This window comes from Corvus hawaiiensis, chromosome 3 (assembly GCF_020740725.1).
Source record: "Corvus hawaiiensis isolate bCorHaw1 chromosome 3, bCorHaw1.pri.cur, whole genome shotgun sequence".
Taxonomy (NCBI): Eukaryota; Metazoa; Chordata; class Aves; order Passeriformes; family Corvidae; genus Corvus; species Corvus hawaiiensis.
Genome location: NC_063215.1, coordinates 23,145,907 through 23,167,426, shown reverse-complemented (window position 1 = coordinate 23,167,426; position 21,520 = coordinate 23,145,907). Strand labels below are relative to the sequence as shown.

Here is a 21,520-nt window from a genome sequence, read left to right as displayed (position 1 = left end):
GTAGATACCTTTTTTTATGTTAAAAATTAAACCAATTAGTAATAAAATATCTGGCCTACACATTCTTAAAGAGGAAGGTCTAATTATGAAATTATTTAGAAGAGTATTCATATATTCACTTTTTACCTCTATTGAAAAATTTAATATCTGACACATGGGACACTAGTATTTCAGTGCTGTTGCTCTAGGTAGTCTGATAAAATGTCAAAGTTAGAATTCATAAGTACACTTTAAAGCTTAAAGTTGGGTTGGATCTTGAGCAAGTAAAGATGACAGAAAGCTAGTAAATTATCTCCATCCTCTTTTACATATAGCTCCCCTGCACAGAATATTAAAAAAATACCCTATTGTATAAAAAGCTAATATGTTTATAATTTTTAAAGTCATAGCAAAGCTAAAAAATTTTGTCTCACAGCATCTTTTAGAGCAGATTGACTCCCTGAATGAAGCACTTTTCCAGTATAAACAATATTTTAAAGGGTAGCTGGTGTAAATTTTTGCTTAGACACAAATGAGAAGATCATAGAATAACAGAATCATCAAGGTTGGAAGAGACCTTCAAGATCATCTAGTCCAGTCCAGCACCACTATAATCACCCCTAAACCATATCCCCAAGTGTTACTTCCAGATGCCTCTTGAACACTTCCAGACAGTGACTCCTTCTCCTTCCTGGGCAACTTACTGCAATGCCTAAACACTCTTGTGATGATTTTTTTTTTTATTTTCTAATAGCTAATCTGAACCTTCCCTGGTGTAACTTAAGGCCATTTCCTCTTGTTCTTTCATTTGAGACATGGCAGAGGAGACTGACCCCCATCTCACTACAACCTTCTTTCAGGAAGTTGTAGAGGTTAAAGAGGTCTCTTCTGAGTCTCCTCTCCTCCAGACTAAACAATCCCAGCTGCCTCAGCCTCTCATCACAGGATGAGATGATCCTGTGATGATCCTAGATCCTTCACCAGCTTCATTGTCTTTCTCTGGACTCATTCAAGCACCACAATATCTTTTTTTGAAGTGAGTGGCCCAAAACTGAACACAGTATTTAAGATGTGGCCTCACTAATGTCGAGTGCAGAGGAACAATCACTTCCCCTTTCCTGCTGGCCACACTATTGCTGATACAGGCCAGGATGCTATTGGCCTTCTTGGCCACTTGGGCTCACTGCTGACTCATTCTGAACTGCTGGGTTCAGCTGCTGTTGACCAGCACCCTCAGGTCCTTTTCTGCTGGGCAGCTTTCCAGCCACTCTGCCCCCAGCCTGTAGCTCTGCATGTGGTTGTTGTGACCCAACTGCAGGACCCAGCACTTGGCCTTGTCGACCCTCATACAATTGGCCTTGGTCCATCAATCCAGCCTGTCCAGATCCCTTTGCAGAGCCTTCCTACACTCCAGCAGTTCAACACTCCCAACCACCTTGCTGAGGTTGCACTCGATTCCCTTGTCTAGGTCAGTGATAAACTAAACTGGACTGGCCCCAATACTGAGTCCTGGAGAACACCACTAGTGACTGGCTGCCAGCTGGATTTAATTTCATTCACCACCACTCTCTGGGTCCAGCCATCCTGTCAGGTTTTTACCCAGCAAAGATTACACATATCCAAACCATGAGCAGTCAGTTTCTCCAGAAGAATGCTGTGGAAAATAGTTTTGAAGACAATTCCTGTCCTGAATGTCCAAACTGTAAAAAAAAGTTGTACAGAGAAAGCTTGCTAAACACTTCACACCTATGTCAGTGCATTTGCTCAACAAGACTTAAGTTAATCACAGCCTCAGTGTTCATATTGTCTTTTTCCTCACACTAGATTTCTCACAGAACTAAAAATTTCTGTGGGCAGCTCTGTGTGAATGTGCTGAAGCATTTCTGTGATCCTTTACTCTGTATTGATAATTGTGTACGTAGCACAGGGAAGGTCATCACAATAACTAGTAACATGGGGGTACTAAGTAGATAAAGCCAGTGTTTTCAAAGAGCCAAACCAGGTCAAAAGACCCAATGGGAGCATTGAGTAATCTGCCTGGAACACAGGAGACTAAAATTATATTTTGATTGACCTTGGAGGCTTAACTATAGAAGTTGCTAATTTTAAAGATACCGCTACAGAATTTCTATTTGTTTTACATTTCTTACATTTGCAAACTACAAGGTAGTCAATTTCATGTTCTAAGAAAATTTCTGAATGTTTTCCTGAATATTTTCTGTGGAAGTTCAAATACCCATCTTATTTGGAAGTATCTTAAAAATCTTCCAGTTATGGTCATAACTTTGATGATAAATTAAATCACTGTACTGTGAAGCAGAAGGATCTTAATCCTGTTTAAAATAAAAGGTTCAGTATAAGCTAAACTGAGTTGAATCTGAGATGGCAGTAATATTCTATTAAGCTAAAATATGCCTGTAATATAGCTTTAATAAATATGTAAACCATTAAAGGTACTGTGAAGGATGTTAATTTTTTAATTCCCCTCCTTAAATTTCTGTCATTCAGCCTTCTGATGACACTTCAAACATAGCTAATGCAAGACAGTGTAGATTAAGTCTTATCCATCTAAGCAAAAAAATTAAATACCTAAAATAATCCTTAAGTAAAACTTCTGATAAAATATTTCTCTTTCGTTAAAAATAATTAATCTATGTTCTTTTGGCAAGCGTGCTTCATGCCTCACATATCCCTGATCACTCAACTTCCCCAGTTATGTGTTTTGGGTAGGGTTTTTTTAGTTAGTTGGGTAGCTGGTTTTTTGTTTGCTTGTATTTGTGGGGGGTTTTTGGTTCCTTGTTCTGTGAAGTAGGTTGTGCAATCTTAGTCTTTTTCTTAAATGAAAACAGATAGAAATGCTTTACAAGCAGATTGCTTCCATGTAAATTGTTCCTTTGTTTATTACCGTATATTTGAAATTTTTCTTTCCTTAAATAAGAGAACATGACAATTTGCAAACCAAATTGATCAATTATTTCTTAAACCCAAATGCTTTACTTAAAAGTCTGTGCTTTTTATGGACTAATATTTCCTTCTATCCTAAAATTTGTCTGAAAAATAGATCATATTTTAGTCATGCATTGAGACAGTCATATTACACTCTACATCAGTATGTATTTGATAAACATTGTAATTCTCTTACACAGGGAAATTGTTTTAACATCAAAGATTACCCATCTTAGTAAAAACTTTCCTTACTGAGGCCATTGAAAAAAATCTACAAAATTAGTATTGCGATTTTTCTTAAATGAAAAGTTGTCAATAATAAGAAAATAATCTTTTACTCACATTGTATAAAATTAGGTAGTTGTTTAGATTAGGTTTCAGAGAAGAACTTTTTAGGCTCAGAAACATGCAATCGTCAGGGATTTGACATAGTCTTAAAATCAGTCAGACAGCCCACAATCAATCTTAGCGATAATAATATAGCATCAAATTCTTCCTTACATTTTCATTTGAGGAAAAAATAATCCTTTGAATAGTCTGGATGTGAGGAAAAGATTCACAAAATTTTCTGTGGCAGGATACAGTCAATGGAAAAAGATTTGAAATATTGAGGAAGGTTTTTTGTTTCAGCAATCCATTTTACTATGACTAAGAAGAATCAATACAGAGGCTAAATAGGAAAGGCAGTTTTTGTGAAAGTGACCATAAAATAATAGAGTTTATGATTCATAAGAAATTAAAGAATGGAGCAACATGGTGGTTAAATTAAGGGTTATCAAAAATCTAAATTTCACCAAATTTGGCAGATTGGTAGGTGAATGTCCTTGAGTCCTTACAAATGAATTCTGAAAGTCATTTATGAAAGAGATTGTATTAAAAGCCCAACAGAAAAGTATTGTCTGTTTTTCGGTGGGTTGGTTTTGTTTGTTTGCTTGTTTGTTTGTTTTTGGTTTTGTTTTTTGGGGTTTTTGTTGTTGTTTTTGTTTTGTTCTGCAAGGGTTTTTTAAAATTTTTTATTTAATTTTTGAATTTTTGAGAAAGATTTCTGTAGCTATTTAAAATTCATTTTAATGATGTAACTCAAGAGTTAATAATGTAGATATTGGATATATTCAAACATTGCTATAGATAGCAATCAAATAATAACACAGATCTCTTAGGATAAATACAAAAATCTAAAGTACATATTTAGTTCCAAGAACAAGAGACAGAAAGACAGTAACAAAAATACCTATAAATATATTCAGATAAGGGAAAAAATAAAAATTGCTCAATAAAAGTTTGACCAAACATCAGCTGTCACAGGGAAGACTAAATGTTTTGCTCTTGTTTTGCAACTTTAGCATAAAAGCTTAATTTTTGCCATATACTTAAGATAATTAAGTGAACATTTTCAAGGTAATAGTACAGCATATAGAGAGAGGGTACTTCACAGTATTGAAACAATGAAACATATTTTATTCATCAGGGGCTGTTGAAATTCCCTGTGCTATACTCAGAGGCAAAGCAGAAGGACCATTCCACTGAAAATTATGTCTGAAAATTCAAAACTGTAAGGAAGTTTAAAAAAAATCAGGTCACACACTTTTCCAAACAAGGATGGGAAAAAAAAAAACAAACCAGAAAATATTCAGACCAGAAGGATCAAGGACATTAGTTTTATCTTCACTCTTGAAATATACTAGTTTTATGCTGATAAACAAAATGATAAGAAATAAATGATTTGTATTTGATAAAAACAGATTATGTCAAACCACTTTAAATTCTTTCTTTACAGATTAACTGCTTTTGTAGATTTGGGAATGAAAAGGGGAGGAAACAGTTCTGTGCTGACATTCATAAAGCTTTTAGAACTCTTTCAGAGAAAATATAAAAATTGAGTGTAGATGAACTTATTACTGTACAATAAGGTACAGTAGGCACAGGAAAAAGTTGCTCAGAAAGTCTGTGGAATCTTCATCCTTGGAGATAGGAAAAACACTTCCAGAAATGAATCCACCTGTGCAACCAGCTTTAGGTGACCCTGCTTGAGCAGGGGGCTTGGACTACATGACCCCCAGAGGTTCCTTCCACCCTAAATTGTTACATGATTTCTGTGATGCTGTGAAAAAATATTCTAATAATGATTTTGGTGACAATATAAGAACAGTTACAATTTCTGAGGGTGATTCCAACCTACAATTATAGCAAGCAATATGACTGAGAAGGTTACAATTCAAAACAAGCTAGATGAACTGAGGAAAGAGCCTGAAAAAACCCAATTAGATTCCATAAAGAAACATGCTAAGCGTAAATGGGGAAGGAGAAATGACATGCACAAATACAAAATAGAGATACAATAGAAAAAGATTTGGGTGTCACATAGAATTAATATAATCTAGAGAAAAATGTAGGAGTATTGCAAAAAGTTGAATCTTCTAGACATTGTATTTAACCATCAAAAAAATCAAAAGGAAATTTCAGAAAATACTTTTTTTTTTTTTTTTTTTTTAAACGGGACTGTTTTATCTAGGACTTGTTCAAAAATTATTTCACTTCATTTGATAACCAGGGAGACTATTGTGTCCAGTTTGTAACACAGTTTAAAAAGAGTCGGAGGCTGCTAACATGGAAAGTATGACACGTAAGGAGTAATTGAAAGGTTTGTATTTCTTTAGAAAAAGTATGACTTGGCAGGCAGGGGGTAAGGCATGATAGTGGTGTCATGGTCCTAGTAGCTAATAATTGCAGCTTGTACTAGAGTCTACTGCCTATGCTCCTTCTCAATCAACTCTTTACAATAATTTTCCAACCAAATTTATCACTGTTGGGCCAGAATTTCTCACACCTTTCTGTAGTCAGGACTCTCAGTATTGCCCATTATTTAGTTTATCTTAGGTTATCTCCTATTAAGAAAAAGAATCAAATCTTCATGCAAAGAGGCAAAGAAAAATTATTTCTTTTCAGCTGTGTTCATGGTTGCTGAAACTTACATACTGAATATTTTTCCCTGGGAATGAAACTCTGTTGCCTGAGCTGAATTTATTTATATAACACTACTACTTCAGTCCTGAAGTTGGAAGCTGACATTTGCTATAGGTTTTGGTCTTCTTGCAAAAATGTGAAACAATTGAGTCAGTGTAATTTAGAATTATCATTTCAAAAAGAAACTGATGAGTTTACCTGTTATGCATGACTCAGAATGCCAAAGCAGCTGATGTGTTCAGGCAAGGGTGGTAGGCTGCCCTAAGAGGAAGGAATTTTAAGAGCGCTGCTGTGGACCTCCATCTAACTAATTTCCACTAACATATTTCAAAATATGAAGTATGATTTGTCTGATAGAAACCTAATATGTATCAAAGTTAAAATTTCATATAGATGAAATTACTAAGGGCACTTACAGTGCAGAATACTATAGACTTAAATGGGTTCTTTGAGACTATATTAAGCAATTTTATCCAGATGAAGGGAATCTAAAAATGCACGGTGTTAGCTAACACGGTACATTTGCATTAAGAATATGCAGTCAAGTCAAGAGAAACTTACTCGTCTAGAATTTAAGTATGTCAGGGTCACCTCATGAAAACTAGATCATAAGCTTTCAAAACTGAATTCTAAATGAGATATAAGAAGAGCCGGAGGGTACAGGGAATATTTCTCTGTGAAAGTTAGAGTCATTATTTATGATATTTTTATTTGTAGTCCTGCTTCCAACTCTCATGTCTATAGTTCGCTTTATGCTCTGATAATTCAATTTATTCCCTAGTTTTGAACTCCTCCTACTTTGTTCCTAAGGCTGTATGGTAGTCCTGGATAAATAGGGCAGGGTAGAAGCAGTAAAATGAGAGTACAACTTCCACAGGTATGGTTAGAGATGCACATTCAGCTGAGAGGACCAGCACCTTCTTAGACCTTTAGAGGGCTAAGAAACTAGGAAATGCCTGTGAAGAAGGCGGTTGTGGTGGAATAAACTTGGCTTGATCCCAGGTGTCCAAATTTAAAAACACCTTCCCCCTCTGTTCTTCTCTGGATGAACTTCACTTTCAATTTTATCTACCACCTACTTCTGAGAGGTGCAGGGGGACAGGGCATGAGGGTCAGTTTATCACACATTATCTTTGCTGCTTCTTCCTCCTTAGTTGAAGGACCCCTCAGACTCTTCCGCTCCTCCTGCATTGGGTTCCTCCCCCAGGAGGCAGTCCTCCATGAATATTTAATCTCTCCTATAAGACATAATTACCAGAGACTCTTTCTGTCAGATAAGAGTTATACAATTGTGAAAGCTATATTATTTGTCTTGCCTTATTTTCATGCATAGGATAATATCTTTAAGAATTCAGTAGCTTGTGAGCTCTTCAATTGCATTTTTTTGACATTGCTTTTTCTTGTATCAAATAATCATAACTATGCAGAGGAAAATTGCATAGTTAAATTCTGCAGTATCAGAAGCTGAATAGATGAAATAATCAAATATAATTTATAAACTAGCAAAATTTGCATTCATACTTTGTACTGCAGTATCTTCCTATGGTTTCAGATGTCCGGTACTTTAATTGGTTTGGTGTTTTTAATTGATTGACAAAATATACCTTAAAGCTCCAGTCTTTTTCTATTTCATTTGGACTTCTCTATTCTATGAAACTTAAAATTGGAAAACTGTTCTTCAAGTCAGTAACAACATCTAGAGAAAGGCTTTTATATCCCATATCAGTTCTCAGGCAATGCTAACTAGTATCTTTTGGAGGCTCTTTCTTTCTCCTGTCTTTCTTGTTGTGTGTTTTGTTTGTTTTTTTTTTTTTTCCTGTTTACTACCTGAAAAAAATGGTAAAAAGCCAAAATTAAATCTGTGTGTTTCAGGTGTCACTCTGGAATCAGATTCCTGCCTTGACCCAGGAATTCCTGTGAATGGCCATCGCCATGGTAACAACTTTAATATCCGCTCCACAGTAACCTTCAGCTGTGATCCAGGATATACACTGAGTGATGAAGAACCTCTCATATGTGAAAGAAACCATCAGTGGAATCATGCATTACCCAGTTGTGATGGTAAGTGTCAGGCTCTTCAGATGTCAGCTTTAAAGTCCACAAAAGTTAATCTACTATTTTTCAGAACTAATTAAGCTTGTCATTGCTACTACCTCCCTTCAATTGCAGCAAGATCCACACTTTTAAAAATTATTTTACTGTTATTAAAAGCCATGCTTTACATCTCTGTATCAGCTTTCAGTCAAGTACTGAAAAAAAACCAGGCTTATATTCACAAATAGAAAAATTCATATTCTCACAGGGTGCCAGTGTTCAACTGTGAATAAAAATGGTGCCATACAACTAATACTTTCAAAACAAAGCCAATAAACTTAATTTATATTTTAAACTCTAAATACTGCATACCAAAATGATTGCTCAAAATACAGTGTACTCAATACTAAAAGATAGATCATGATCAGCCTATGTAATTAATGTTCTTACCATATTTTTGTTTTGAAATTTTGGTTAGTTTATTAATTGTTTTGGTGGATATGAAGTATGAAACTGTCTAGAGCTTTCATGAAACATTTTTTAAAATGTTGAATTCCTGTCCTGGTTTAACCGCACCCAGCAACAAAGCCCCACACACCTGCTTGCTCACTCCCACAAGCAGGATCAGGGAGAGAATCAGAAGGCTAAAAGTGAGAACACTCCTGGGTTGAGATAAAGACCGTTTAATAAGAAAAGCAAAAGCTGTGCACACAAGCAAAGCAAACCAAAGAATTAATTCACTGCTTCCCAAGGACAGCAGGTGTTCAGCCGTCTCCAGGAGAGCAGGGCCCAGTCACATGTAATGGTCACTTAGGAAGACAAACATCATCAGTCTGAACTTCTCCCTTTTCCCTTTTGCTCCCCACTTTATGTACTGAGCGTGATGCCATATGGTGCAGGGTTTTCCTTGGGTTAGCTGCAGTCACCGGTCCCAGCTGTGTCTCCTCCTAATCTCCCACTCACCCCCAACTTCCTCACCAGCATGGCAGCACAAAAAGCAGAAAAGGCCTTGGCTCTGTGTAAGCCCTGCTCACCAATAACAAAAACATCTCTATATTATCGACCCTGTGTTCAGCACAAATCCAAAACACAGCCCCATACTGAGAAGAAAAATAACTCTACCCTAGCCAAAACCGGCACAACTTGCAAATATTTCTGTGTTCTTTTTTTTTAATTGGATTTTTTGGCTAAGTTCTGTTTCTGTGAACCCCTGAATCAACTAAATTTCTTCATGGAATCTTGTATAGCTGCTACAAAATCCCTCTTATAGAAACCACAGAAAAACAGCAGAGAAAGGCTCTTGCTTGAGCAAATTACTTACATTAGTGAATTTGTAACTTGCTTGTCAGGTCCAAGGTTTTCATTGATTACAGTGAAATGTCAGAGGACAAACTTAGATTCAGCAAAATATTTTAGTTTCTCACTCTGTTTCAATCTGTTTTGTTAAATCGGAGCACTATTCTTCTTCATCTTCTAACTCTCTCTACAGCCTTCTTGCCCCTGCTCAAAACATATCAACCACCAAAGGTTAATTATAGAAGTTAGCTAATCTGATATTCAAACCCACTCACCTTGTAATCACTGCAACTCATTCCTCCTTTACAAGTACAGATAAAAAGCATTTTTAGAGTTTTTCATTGTTTTCATGGGTTTCTTTCCTTGTTTGCTTTGCCACAGTGAATTGAAGAATGCGAAGGAACCTTAACTTTGAATAGTATTTGCTTCTTTTTCTACTTACTTTGTAATAAAATGTGTGGATGTATTTTTGAGTTAAAATATCAATATTTTACTCTTTTGTTTGCATATGAATGTTGAACTTCAGGAAGATCTAGTTAATTTTCACTCATTGAAAGAGAGTTTTTATTTCCGAGGTCCTTCACTCACTTTCAGTGTGAGTGTATGAGGAAATGTCAAGCCTTTCTGGAGTATGTTCTTTAGGCAAGCAACACACAAGGGTTCAACATATATTCAGTCTCTTCCTCACAGATTAAACTCCATTGTATTAAATAGTCTAAAAATAGAACTCACACTCTATTAGGTAATCATTCTGTTAGTGTATTTGCCTTTTGAGGCTCAACAAGTTGTGACCCAAATTTTCAGAATGTAACAGATTTAACTGAAGTGGAAATAAGCATTTTGCAGTCATCTGTAGAGTATTGTTGGTCTCAAAATTTTACCTTCAGAAATTAATTTAGCAGAATAAATGCCTAAGGAAGAAGCATATTGCTTTGTTTCATGCCAACAAAGAAGAAATCTGTGTACAAAGACAAGGTGGTTAAAGTTCCCTCTAAGTAATGTGTCATTGTCAAAATATGGTACTGCCAAAGTGGAACATGAAAATAATTTTCAAGGGAGACCTAAATTCAAACACATTAATTACGTATTTTTAATTTTGTTTAAAATATGTAAATGATTTTGAAATATGTAATATCTGCTTTAAGTAATGTTGCACAGTCTTCCTTCTGTGATGTTTACAGAATAAGAAGGCTTTTTGAATGAATGTACTATTGTTCATTTATGGCACTATAAATCTGATGTCTGTAATGCTTTTATTTATTATTAAGCAATGTTATCAACCATATATTTACTGTTGGTTTAGTCAAACGTGTTTAAATTCATACTTCTGTGCAGAAATAAATGTATTCAGGTAAAACCAGGCTGGAAGCATTTTCTTTCCTTATACTTACTGATAAATATATAAATTACATAAATCCAAAAAACATTAAAAACTTTAACAAAACCCTTAGTCTAATAAGAAATGAAAAAAAGGAATTTAAGCTATAAACCAAGTATATGTGTATATATACACACACATCTACAGAAAGGTACTGTAAGTTTATTGAATATTTTGTCATGTATGTTTTCCATCTAGTTTAGTGCAAAGTGTATCACTCTATGTGAGGAAGAAGACTAAAAGCATCTTAATGTTTTGTTGCTTTACTGTTAAAATATTTAGTATATTAAAGTTTAAAAAAACAACAACATAAAAAGTGGACAGCAAGAGATGAGTGAAAAGCACAGTCATGCTATATTTATAAGATTCAGCGTGCAAATCTTAAACTTTAATTAATTTGCTATGCAAATTTGAACAGCCTAGTTTAACAAATTCTAGTTTGCATAAAATGTTTTCTAGCATAGTTCTCATGTCTTTCAAATTATTTAATTCCAAATAAATTACTTATGATGGGACAGTCTAAATCTTTGAAAAAGAGGAAATGACACTTTTTTCCCCTGAGCATCGCAGTAGTCATTAAACTTTTACTTATTTGAAAAAATATGCTTTTTACTTAAGTATTTTTGTTGGTTAAATGCAGTTGAAGGTATGCCTTTCAAAATATTTAGTGAAAGAAAAGTAGCAACAAAATATTGTTTTAGTTACTTCACAAAAAAAAACCCCTTATTTCTTACATACTACTGCAATAGGAATTAATACTTGCAATAAAAAATTTTACTTATTTTTCTATTCTGCTAACTAACAGGAGAGGCTGTAGATGAAAAAGAAACTTTTCAAGGACTAATGTAGGTGAAAACAAATTGTTGTCAAACATGAATGTTGTGGCTTTGGATTGATTAGCTTCTTATTCTAATCCTTGACTGTATTTTTAATTTTAATTGTAGTTAAAAAATGAACTTTCTCTCTCTCTCTCTCAAACCCTTTTACAAGATAGGCTTTCTGTATGACTTTTTTTTTTTTTTTTTCTCTTCTTAAGCTTTGTGTGGTGGATATATTCATGGGAAGAGTGGAACTGTTCTTTCTCCAGGTTTTCCTGATTTTTACCCAAACTCTTTAAACTGCACTTGGACTATTGAAGTGTCTCATGGCAAGGGTAAGTATCTAATCTGTTTTGCATATATATATAATGTCTGTATGTAAAAAAAAAATCAGACACACATAGCTAAAAAATGTCCTTTATGAGTTAAACCAGCACTTTCTGCCATTCCTTTGGGGAAGAAGTTTAATTTCCCAAAATAAGTATCTTCAAATGTGGTATTTCCAGTTTGTGTTTATTTTTCAAAAGAAGCATTCTTTTTAAAAGTTGCCAGAGGCAATGTGTTTTAGTCTCAGAAAAATGGAAAAGTGTAGAAGAGGTAAAATATGGGAAAATAATAGCTACTTGTTAAATAGCACTAAATTTCTTTCAGTCAAAGATGTCAGGACCTTGTTGATGGCTCTTCACCAATTTTTAAGCATAAAGAAACAGATTTGATCTGTGTATTGGTAGCCTTAGATTTCAGACTTAAGCCATTAGAGCAAAAACTTATATATATCTTTATGTTACATATACAGTAGAGTAACATGTGAATGCATAGTTGATCTTGTCAGCTTATCCACTGGGGGAATGTGTAAAATAACCTAAGCAAAAAAGCCCAGAGAGTACTAATAATGTGTTACATACTATTAAATCAAAAATCAAAACATAATAAAAATTTACTGAGAAGTATATTGGAAGTTTCTGTTTAAAATCTTCTTAAAGACTGGATTTTTTGTTTAAAACTCATAAGGCATTTTAAATGTAAAATATATCAGAAACCATTCTAAGAAGAATGTTGTTCCCCACAGTAAATTTATAAATTTGTTGTATTTATTGTATTTAAATGTATTGTATTTGAAGACTGAATTGTAAGTCAAAATTTAATTCATTACTGGACTGGAAGCTGGTAAATGAAAAAACAGTCATGATGTCAGTAAAGGATCAGTCCCAGAAAATATTAATCTATATTTATGCAAGACTGTACATAAAACTTTGTCCTTGTATATGGGCACTTCCCTGAAGTTTAAAAAAAACCAGAATTGTGTTGGAAGAAAGGCAAAAATAAAACACAAATACAAAATTTCAGCCAAGTATTAAAGTATGTCTCCTAGTTAACAATGAAATCAAGGTAGATAATATAAGTAAAAGAGACATACAGGAACTTGAATAACATCTAAATAATACAAATCTGGATTTTCAGAGTGCTGTATACAAATAGCACTGGATGCCATTGATTCTGTTATGGGAAATATTGATTTGAAGTGAGCTAAACCAGCATCCACATTGCACAGATTACTCAGCTGAGCTCAAGTGCTTTCTGCAAACTTTATTTTCAGAATTTCAGGTTTTGATTCTAACTTTTTCTCAAAATGTTCCCATATAACATAAGAACTGCTTTCTGTGTCACCTACATATGAAGGAATAGAAAAACTTCCTATTAAATGCTTTTCTTTCCTCCCTTTTTAATTCTTTTAAAGGTGTACAGCTGGTTTTTCATACCTTTCACCTTGAGAGCTCTCATGACTATTTGCTCATCACTGAAGATGGGAGCTTCACAGAACCAGTAGCCAGATTGACTGGCTCAGTCTTACCCCCTACAATTAAAGCCGGCCTCTTTGGAAATTTTACTGCACAGCTTCGATTTATATCTGATTTTTCAATTTCTTATGAAGGTTTCAACATAACATTTTCAGGTAATGAATTCCATTCTGCTAAATATCCTGAAAAAAGTTCCAGATGATATTTCACTTGTAGATAACAGAAACATTTTGAAACACCACTAAAAAAAAAAAGTTAATAGAAATTGTATAGTCTCTATCATAGAAAACTGGTTAAGGTTTATAAAGGTGGCCAAGAGAATTGAGAAGAATGTTGGTGATTTGAGTGTTTTAAGAAGTTTTCCATGTCCTCACAGAAACATCAAGATTGTTGAAAAAGAGGTTTGGAGGAAAATTAGGGGGAAAAAATTACAAAGATAGAAGGTACTGCTTCAGAAGAAAGGAACTAACTGGTACTGTTTTACTAAACCAACTATAGAAACTTTTAAAAAGCAGTGATATACTAACTCAGATTCACAAAGGAGTCTAAATTGAAGACTGATTTTGAAATAGAAAACTTGTATATAAAGATAAATTAAAACACTTAGTAGCTATTGATGTATTTCTATAAATTATCTCTAAGATACTTGAAACATTTAAGTTACTGCTTCTTATTTACAGTCTTCTAAAACTAGATGACATCTAATATACATTTCTCAATAATTTTCTTTGCCTATCTCCATTACTAGGAAGTAGAATTACAGATTTGCATATTGTAGCAGGGCATCTCACTCCCCAACAAGAGATCATCTGTTGCTGTTAATTGGTCACATAGCTCAAACAGGACGAGCTGTCTTGTAGTGAGTCATTTTGGCAACATGGCCAAAATGGCCAGTGATCTGGCATCTCCCACCTGCCAATAAACATCTTCCTGTTGAAGTGAGATGTGGAAGACAAGCTGCATTTCTCACTCACAGACACCTCACTTACAAACTAGAAAAGCCACACCAAACTCACAAAGCAGAAATCCTCTGTACATGATCCTGGAAATGTGTAGAGTTTCTCCCATGAGTAGGGACACCTACTTTATAGTAGCTCCCCAGGGGCTAAGTGAAGAAATCTGTGTACATTAATGTCATTTCGGTGGTAAGTTGCAATACTATTTCTTTTGCTAGCTTTACTTATAGGTACCTTGAAATAGTGCATTGTTTTATGTTAGCCTGTAATCTACTAGTAGTTCTTTAGTTTTATACTGTGTAGTAATTCTGATTAGGATCTTTGGTCTGTTATCTCTGTTTAATAAATAATTAATTTTTATAAATAGATCTGATTCTCCATCATTAGAACTTGTGGACCAGAATAAGTCCTTACATTTAAGATGTTGACAAGTTGACAAGTTCTGTGGCCAAGACTAAGGCAGGGCTTGTCTGAAGCTTCCACTTGTGCCATGACACATATAAATGAATCAAGTGCAAGTTGAAATGCACATGCACATGGATATTCTATGGAAGGAGTACATAAGGAACTCACATCCAACTCTCCCACATAATTTTTCAAGAACTGAAAGTCAATAAGTTTTATTGAGATTTGGAAATGCTTACAGATGACCATGCTATTTATGACTAATGCATCCCATTTAGCTTGCTTATTTTAAAAAGGAAAAGAACTACCTCACTGAGTAGCGCAATACTGATGGATTTACTCCTATGAAATGCTAAAATACATTCATTCTGGATACTTTGGACTCACCAAATCAGAGGTCAGCAGTTTTGCAAGTTTAAAATGTAAATAAAAATACTAAATTATATCTCTGATAGTTTGTTTATCACTAAGTCAAAAGGGTAGAGCACTAAGCAAGTTGTAGAAAAACACACAAAATATTGTGGATGCAGGGGGGAGAATTGTGCAGTAACAAAAGATATGGATTACAGAACTTTTGGAACACAATTGAAGGTTTATGTCCTATTTACTACTGCTACAACATACAGAGCCAGCATATGTCATCATTTATATTAAATACACATTTTGAGAAATATTATGAGGTACATTAACTTCATGAAACAAATAGGTGATTCTGTTTCTGTATTTTCGCACAATCAGAATATATTTCTTCTTAGTAAGAAGTGTTTAGTGAGATGGCCTTAACCTGTTTTGAATGTCATTTAACATAGAAATTTGTCATGAAAATTGCCATGTACCTAAAAGTGTACTATGGTGTATCTCCATGTTTAGCTTAGCCTCTGTAGTACTGAGCAGAGGTAGTAGATCATATGTTTTCTAAACTTAAAACCTTTGCCAGCAGAAACTGGTGTGGTTTATAGATTCCCGTTAATATTCAGAACTTTCCTACAAGACAGTTACTAAAGCAAAGGATTTATTTATTTATTTTATTCCACATATCAGCTGTTTAAGTAGATTTGACCCTACTTTCCTCTGACCTCCAAGGTAAATGTTCTTGAAAATGTTTTTTCTTATCTGTTACTAGAAGTGATCTCTTTGGTCTTTTGGATCATATTCTGAAGAATATAAAATCAAACTTTTTCCATTAGATGTTAAGTTGATCTCTTTCAACATCTTTTCTTGAAGTAGTTGCTAGTGGATTGTCGCGGGTTGGGTCCTTTATCTAAGGAAAAATTGTATGAGAAAACATGACAAACAAAAGGTGATACTTCCAGAGCATACTCTTTGGAGATGGGGAAATGGATGGTTCAGATATTTTCTGAGTTTGATTTGCTTCCTATGTAACAGCCCTGATTTTTTACCCATTAGTTTATTCTGACTCCTCCTGAATTATTCCTGATGTGTAGTTATAAAAGCACACTTTTTGAAAATTTGTTCATATGTCTTTCATTCACCAAACCTTTTGTTTGATTTTTTAATTAGATTTTCTTCATTACATAATGATTTATTTTAACTACAAGTCTCACTTCTAAAGCTGTTTGAGAGTTCAGATGAAAAGAAACAGGAATTATATACAAAGGAAGTAATTAAACAAAATTATAGTAAACCACTTACAGTACAAGCTGATTACAGCTCTTGAAATTAAGAAAATAGATGTAGTTTGTGTGGGACATTAGAAACATAATTACTGTATATATAGGCATAATAGACTTATAGAAACAGTACTGGGTTTTAGTAGAGAACACAACTCTGAAATACATGTTTTCCAGATGTTCCATGCTCATACAATGCAGGCAATTTGATAAGTTTGGTTTTTTCCATGTGGACAACTTGTCCAGATAATACTATATTATGTTTTATTGTCTGCAGAATATGATCTGGAGCCATGTGATGACCCTGGTGTTCCTGCCTTCAGTAGGCGAATTGGTTTTCATTTTGGTGTTGGAGATTCCTTGATCTTTTCTTGTTTTCCTGGATATCGCCTGGAAGGTGCTAACAAACTCACCTGCCTGGGAGGTGGTCGGCGTGTATGGAGTGCACCTCTGCCAAGGTGTGTGGGTAGGTGGTCACATGCTTTCATTTCATTCATCAAGTTGTTAATAGCACATGGCATGTGTCAGAATACTGGGCAGGGAACAAAGTGCTTGGGTTGAAACAGTTGATCCCCAAGCTGTAAAAACTTTAAAGTCAGTGCAAGATTAAGTAATGCATGTCTCTTTTATTTAGAGAACAAAAAACATGGAGGAATAATTAGAATCGTGCTAGCAAATAAGATCAAAATGTCATGTGAGGTAAAATGTAGAAGTAATTATTAAACTTTATGTTTGGCACAGTTAAGGTATAAATTTCATACTTTGTCTTCTGGGGTAGAGAAACAATGTTTAGAGCTTTTAGGTGAAAATAACCTACTTTAGAGCCCTGCAGCTGGTTTTAAGGGTCTTTTTTTCATATTGTGTTGTTATTCTTGTAATTCTAAACTTTTGGGATTTTTTACCATTTATAAACTGCTTCACAGCATTTTTAAACTTTATTTTTTAAAATTAGTGTGCTGTTGTTAAACATCAGTAACTATGAACTCAAACTGAGTGAACAGTTCTTTTCCTGGAAAAGTTCTGGGACTGTATTTTATGAAATTTGTGCAGTTGCTGTATTTGTGAGATGGTTTTATCTCCACCATGCCAAGTGGATCTCATCAGCTGCTACTGACATAATGATTCTGAAAAGTCAAATACTTCCATACACCTCTAAATGGATTTCCTTAAGAGGGTTCTTGTTTTAAATAAAATATTATTTCATAAAGGGAGTAACTCAGCTTCAGCTTCTTTCTTTTATTTGTTTTAAAAAGATGGATCTCTATATCTAAAAAAGTCATCTGCATTGTATATGCATGTAAGATACATAGAAAAACATAAAGGATCTCTATGTCTAAAAAAGTCATCTGCATTGTATATGCATCTAAGATACATAGAAAAACAAAGTATCTCAAATTTTGTTTTAAAATGGTTTTATTTATACCATAATGAAAGAATGTTACAGATGGGAGAGAAACCAACATAATATGGAGTTTGCCATTTATTTGGAAATTCTAGATTTAAGTCTTAGTCTATTTTCAGCCCTATATTTCAGGGTTGTTTGCTCATATATTTGTTTTGTTTGGGGTTTCTCTCTTTCTAGAGGGCTTCTTGGTGTTCCACTCAAACATGTTTAGTTTATTTTAAATATCATAAAATTTTAGTCATCTCTGCGCTGAAGAAAAGAGACATTCTATGTGATGGTCATGTATGTTTTTGTAAATTGTGTTAACTTTTAGAAAGTCTTTCCTACAGTATCTACAGTAATAAGAGATTCATACCCAATATCTTGAAAATGCTCACTTAGTTATCCTGATATTGTGAATGACACATTGAAAAGTTGCAAAGATTACTACCAAAGTATCAATAATTAGCTTAATGAAGTATTGGCCATTGAATTAGCTGTGAATTTAAACCACTTACAGTGCCAGACACAGATATGCCTGTATGTTCTCCCAAGCATAATTTAGTGATACACATCTAATCTTATGTATATGTGATATGTCTGTCATTCATGTTGAAATGGAATTTATTTACAGAGAGCTTAGCATTTCCTTTTTGTTCTTATGTTCAGTTTTGAATAAATTTGTCAACTGGCCCTGAGACACTTCTGTCACTAAATCCATGTATGAGACCCCACTTTCTAACTGATTAGTAAAACTTTTTATAAAACATACAAAGACAAGTGGCACTTCTCTAAAATAAGATAATCTAAATAACTCTTTTAACTCAACCTATGTCTTCATTTCATCTCTTTTAGTGTAGCAAACTAAAAAAATATCTATAATGCAGCTAAGACAAATGCAAGGAAAAAAACTTTGCTAGGCAGCTGGCTGAAACTGAGGGGGAAAGACATACTCAGTGCCCTGCACAGCTGCTTTCATAAGTGATTATTTTCTTAACACTTAAGAGGGTTTACAGAGATCCCTTTTCTTGTCTCCACGGCACCTAAGACATTAGGGGTGAAGATATCCTCTTACTCTTAAAAGTTCACACAAAGACTTCTTTCTCAGAAGAGTGAAAAGCAACTGCTTGTCCTGAAATCCGCTGGATTTGGAATGTACATTCAGAATTAAATCTAGTCTCAATTCAGTGGCACAAGTTCATAGGAACATTACTGTGTTCAGTAGCCTCTTGATTATTACTCCCTAATTGTGATTTCTACAGTGACCAAACTCTCATACATGATATATACACATCAACAAGGATTTTTCAGTCCTTCTATGACACATCGTAATGCATTCTTTCATGCTTCTTTTAATCAGATTCAGGATGAAAGCCCTTCAAATTTAATTGCATTTAGTTTTTAAGCTAAACATTCACACAAGCGCATACTGATTTGTATCACAGAAGTTGTATTCAGTTTCATCTGCTGTTGAAAAAACCAACAAACCAATAGGGTTTCCTAAGGTCTTGCCCTTCTCCATCCCAGTAAAAAATTTCAAGTCCTTCCTCTAGGATTATCTCAAACATGATGTGCAATTTTCCTGATCAGAGAACTATTTGTGACTTTCCACCATTTCTTCTTCTTTGAAGAGTTATTTTCCAGGTAAGGGAAAAGCAGAGCTTGGGAGGTCTTGTTAGCCTAACATCATGATGCTGCTATTAATTTAAGACTCTTGAGTCCTGTATGAACAACATTATCATAATTTTCAGTGGCCTTCTCTCCATGCTATGACATTCTACTCTCTTTTTTACACAAGAGTACTGGTTCCCATCTTTCCAGACTCAGTAACTGCATTTGGGAGAACTATCACACTATTTTTACTGAACTGGTGACTCACTCCAGCACCTATGCTGCAGTTAGGCTTTTTTTGCAGTTTTCCACAGTATAAAGGACACAGACAGTAATTTGAATGAAAAAAGTCTGTCTATCTGTATATAGATGTTCTTTGAGATATGTCGTCTCAATGTACACTCACAGTGTTCTTTTTTACCCCTCTCCTCAAAATTTACTGTAACTGAGAGGAATGAGGGGAGGGGAACTCTGCTAATTTTCTCTTTTGTGTGATGCACAGAATTAATTAATGAGCACATGTCTATAGATAATGTCAAGAGAAAAATATATTTCTAGTAATACTGACACATGGCATGCATAAGCATGAAGATAAGCATGCATATCTTGAAAAGAAATGTCACTAGCCCATATCTTTTGATTTGAGAGTATTGATGTAAATATCTGGGGTTTTACTGTTCTGAAATAACTTGTGGCCTGTAAGGATGTTAACCTTATCATCTGGTATGCTACTGTAATTGGTTTGTTTGACTATGTGTGATGGTTTAATTTTTCAGATCTACTTCTGGATAATTTACTTTTCATTTAAAATTATTGGGTTTGTATTGTGTGTGTGGGTGAAAAACAAGCTATTGGAGTACAGACAAGTTTCTCCTGATTATCTTTTGTCTAGTTGAGATTTGCAAACAGAAAACAGATTTTGTCCCCTTCATTTGTTTATTATTCTGTTATTATTTATTTTGTTGTTATTATGGATTTAATTATTACTCCAGTGTTTTCCAGAAAAAAAAAAATCAAAACCATACATTTTATTAGTAATTACAGTTTTGATGGGTTGCTGACACTACTTCTACATATATAATTTATTCCCATTATGCCATTTGCTTTTCATAGTTGCAAATGTATAAAGGTATATACCTTTATACTTATTTCATGACTGTGAAGACAAAACTGGCTGAGTGTGGAAACATAGTCTTACCACTTTTTCCTGCCAGCAATAACTCTTTTTATCTCTACCTATAATTGCGCAGTTCTATTATAGTTTCATTCACAGTTGACTACTTTTTCCTGAGGACAAAACCCAGCTTTTAGTGAGTTAGTCCCCCTAGAGTACAGATCCAAGAGTAAAGCTTAGGAGCAGTCACGCACCTCTGCGTATCCGCAAAGTTGTGTGCATCTCAGAAGCTTGGTGAATAGTGGAGTCCAAAAATGAGGTGGAACAACTTAGTCTATTGAAGTCCCTGATTCTGAAGCTAATGCCCACCTAAAGGAGACTGTCACAATCAGGTTTTTGATGTTATCTTATTGTCATCAATAACCTTTTAAACAGGATCCACAGGCTCTTTCCAGAAATTGTTACTAAGGCAGATTTTCTAAATCTCATCTAACAAACCAAGACTATGCTTTTAAACATACTTTACTTACTTTAGAGTTTGCTTTAAGTCAAACTATTCAGGAGCTTTCTAGCGCTCTATGTTGGAGTTGTGTTACTTAGAAATGAATTGAAAGGCTCATAGGTTGAGGCATTCCTAAAAAAAAACAAACAAACTGGTGAACCAGAGACCATGAAAGCAAAATGAAAAAAAGTTTATTAGAGGTCATAAGAAATTACAAGAAACTTCCATTTGCAAGGGTAGGAGAGACTTCTCTGTCCTCTAGGAAGGATATAAAGGAGTTGTTTCAACTTATAGACAATTGTTTTGAGTCCTGAGGAAGGAAAGGAAAGGAAAGGAAAGGAAAGGAAAGGAAAAAGGAAAAAAAGGAAAGAAAAAGGAAAGGAAAAAGGAAAGGAAAAAGGAAAGGAAAAAGGAAAGGAAAAAGGAAAGGAAAAGGAAAGGAAAAAGGAAAGGAAAAGGAAAGGAAGAAAGGAAAGGAAAGGAAGGAAAGGAAAGGAAAGGAAAGGAAAGGAAAGGAAAGGAAAGGAAAGAAAAGGAAAGGAAAGGAAAGGAAAAGGAAAGGAAAGGAAAGGAAAGGAAAGGAAAGGAAAGGAAAGGAAAGGAAAGGAAAGGAAAGGAAAGGAAGGAAGGAAAGGAAAGGAAGAGAAAGGAAAGGAAGGAAAGGAAAGGAAAGGAAAGGAAAGGAAAGGAAAGGAAAGGAGAG

The 21,520-nt window shown here is 34.4% G+C and overlaps 1 protein-coding gene across 2 annotated transcripts in view; it reads left to right on the top strand.

Moving 5' to 3' along the window:
- The window catches only part of CSMD1 (CUB and Sushi multiple domains 1), a 1,116,955-nt gene that overhangs the window by 862,662 nt on the left and 232,773 nt on the right, over window positions 1-21,520 (top strand). For both annotated transcript variants that reach the window (XM_048295968.1, XM_048295967.1), the window contains exons 18-21: window positions 7,762-7,950; window positions 11,634-11,750; window positions 13,154-13,369; window positions 16,484-16,672. In XM_048295968.1, the coding sequence (XP_048151925.1) occupies window positions 7,762-7,950; window positions 11,634-11,750; window positions 13,154-13,369; window positions 16,484-16,672 (711 nt within the window). The remainder of the gene's footprint in view (window positions 1-7,761; window positions 7,951-11,633; window positions 11,751-13,153; window positions 13,370-16,483; window positions 16,673-21,520) is intronic.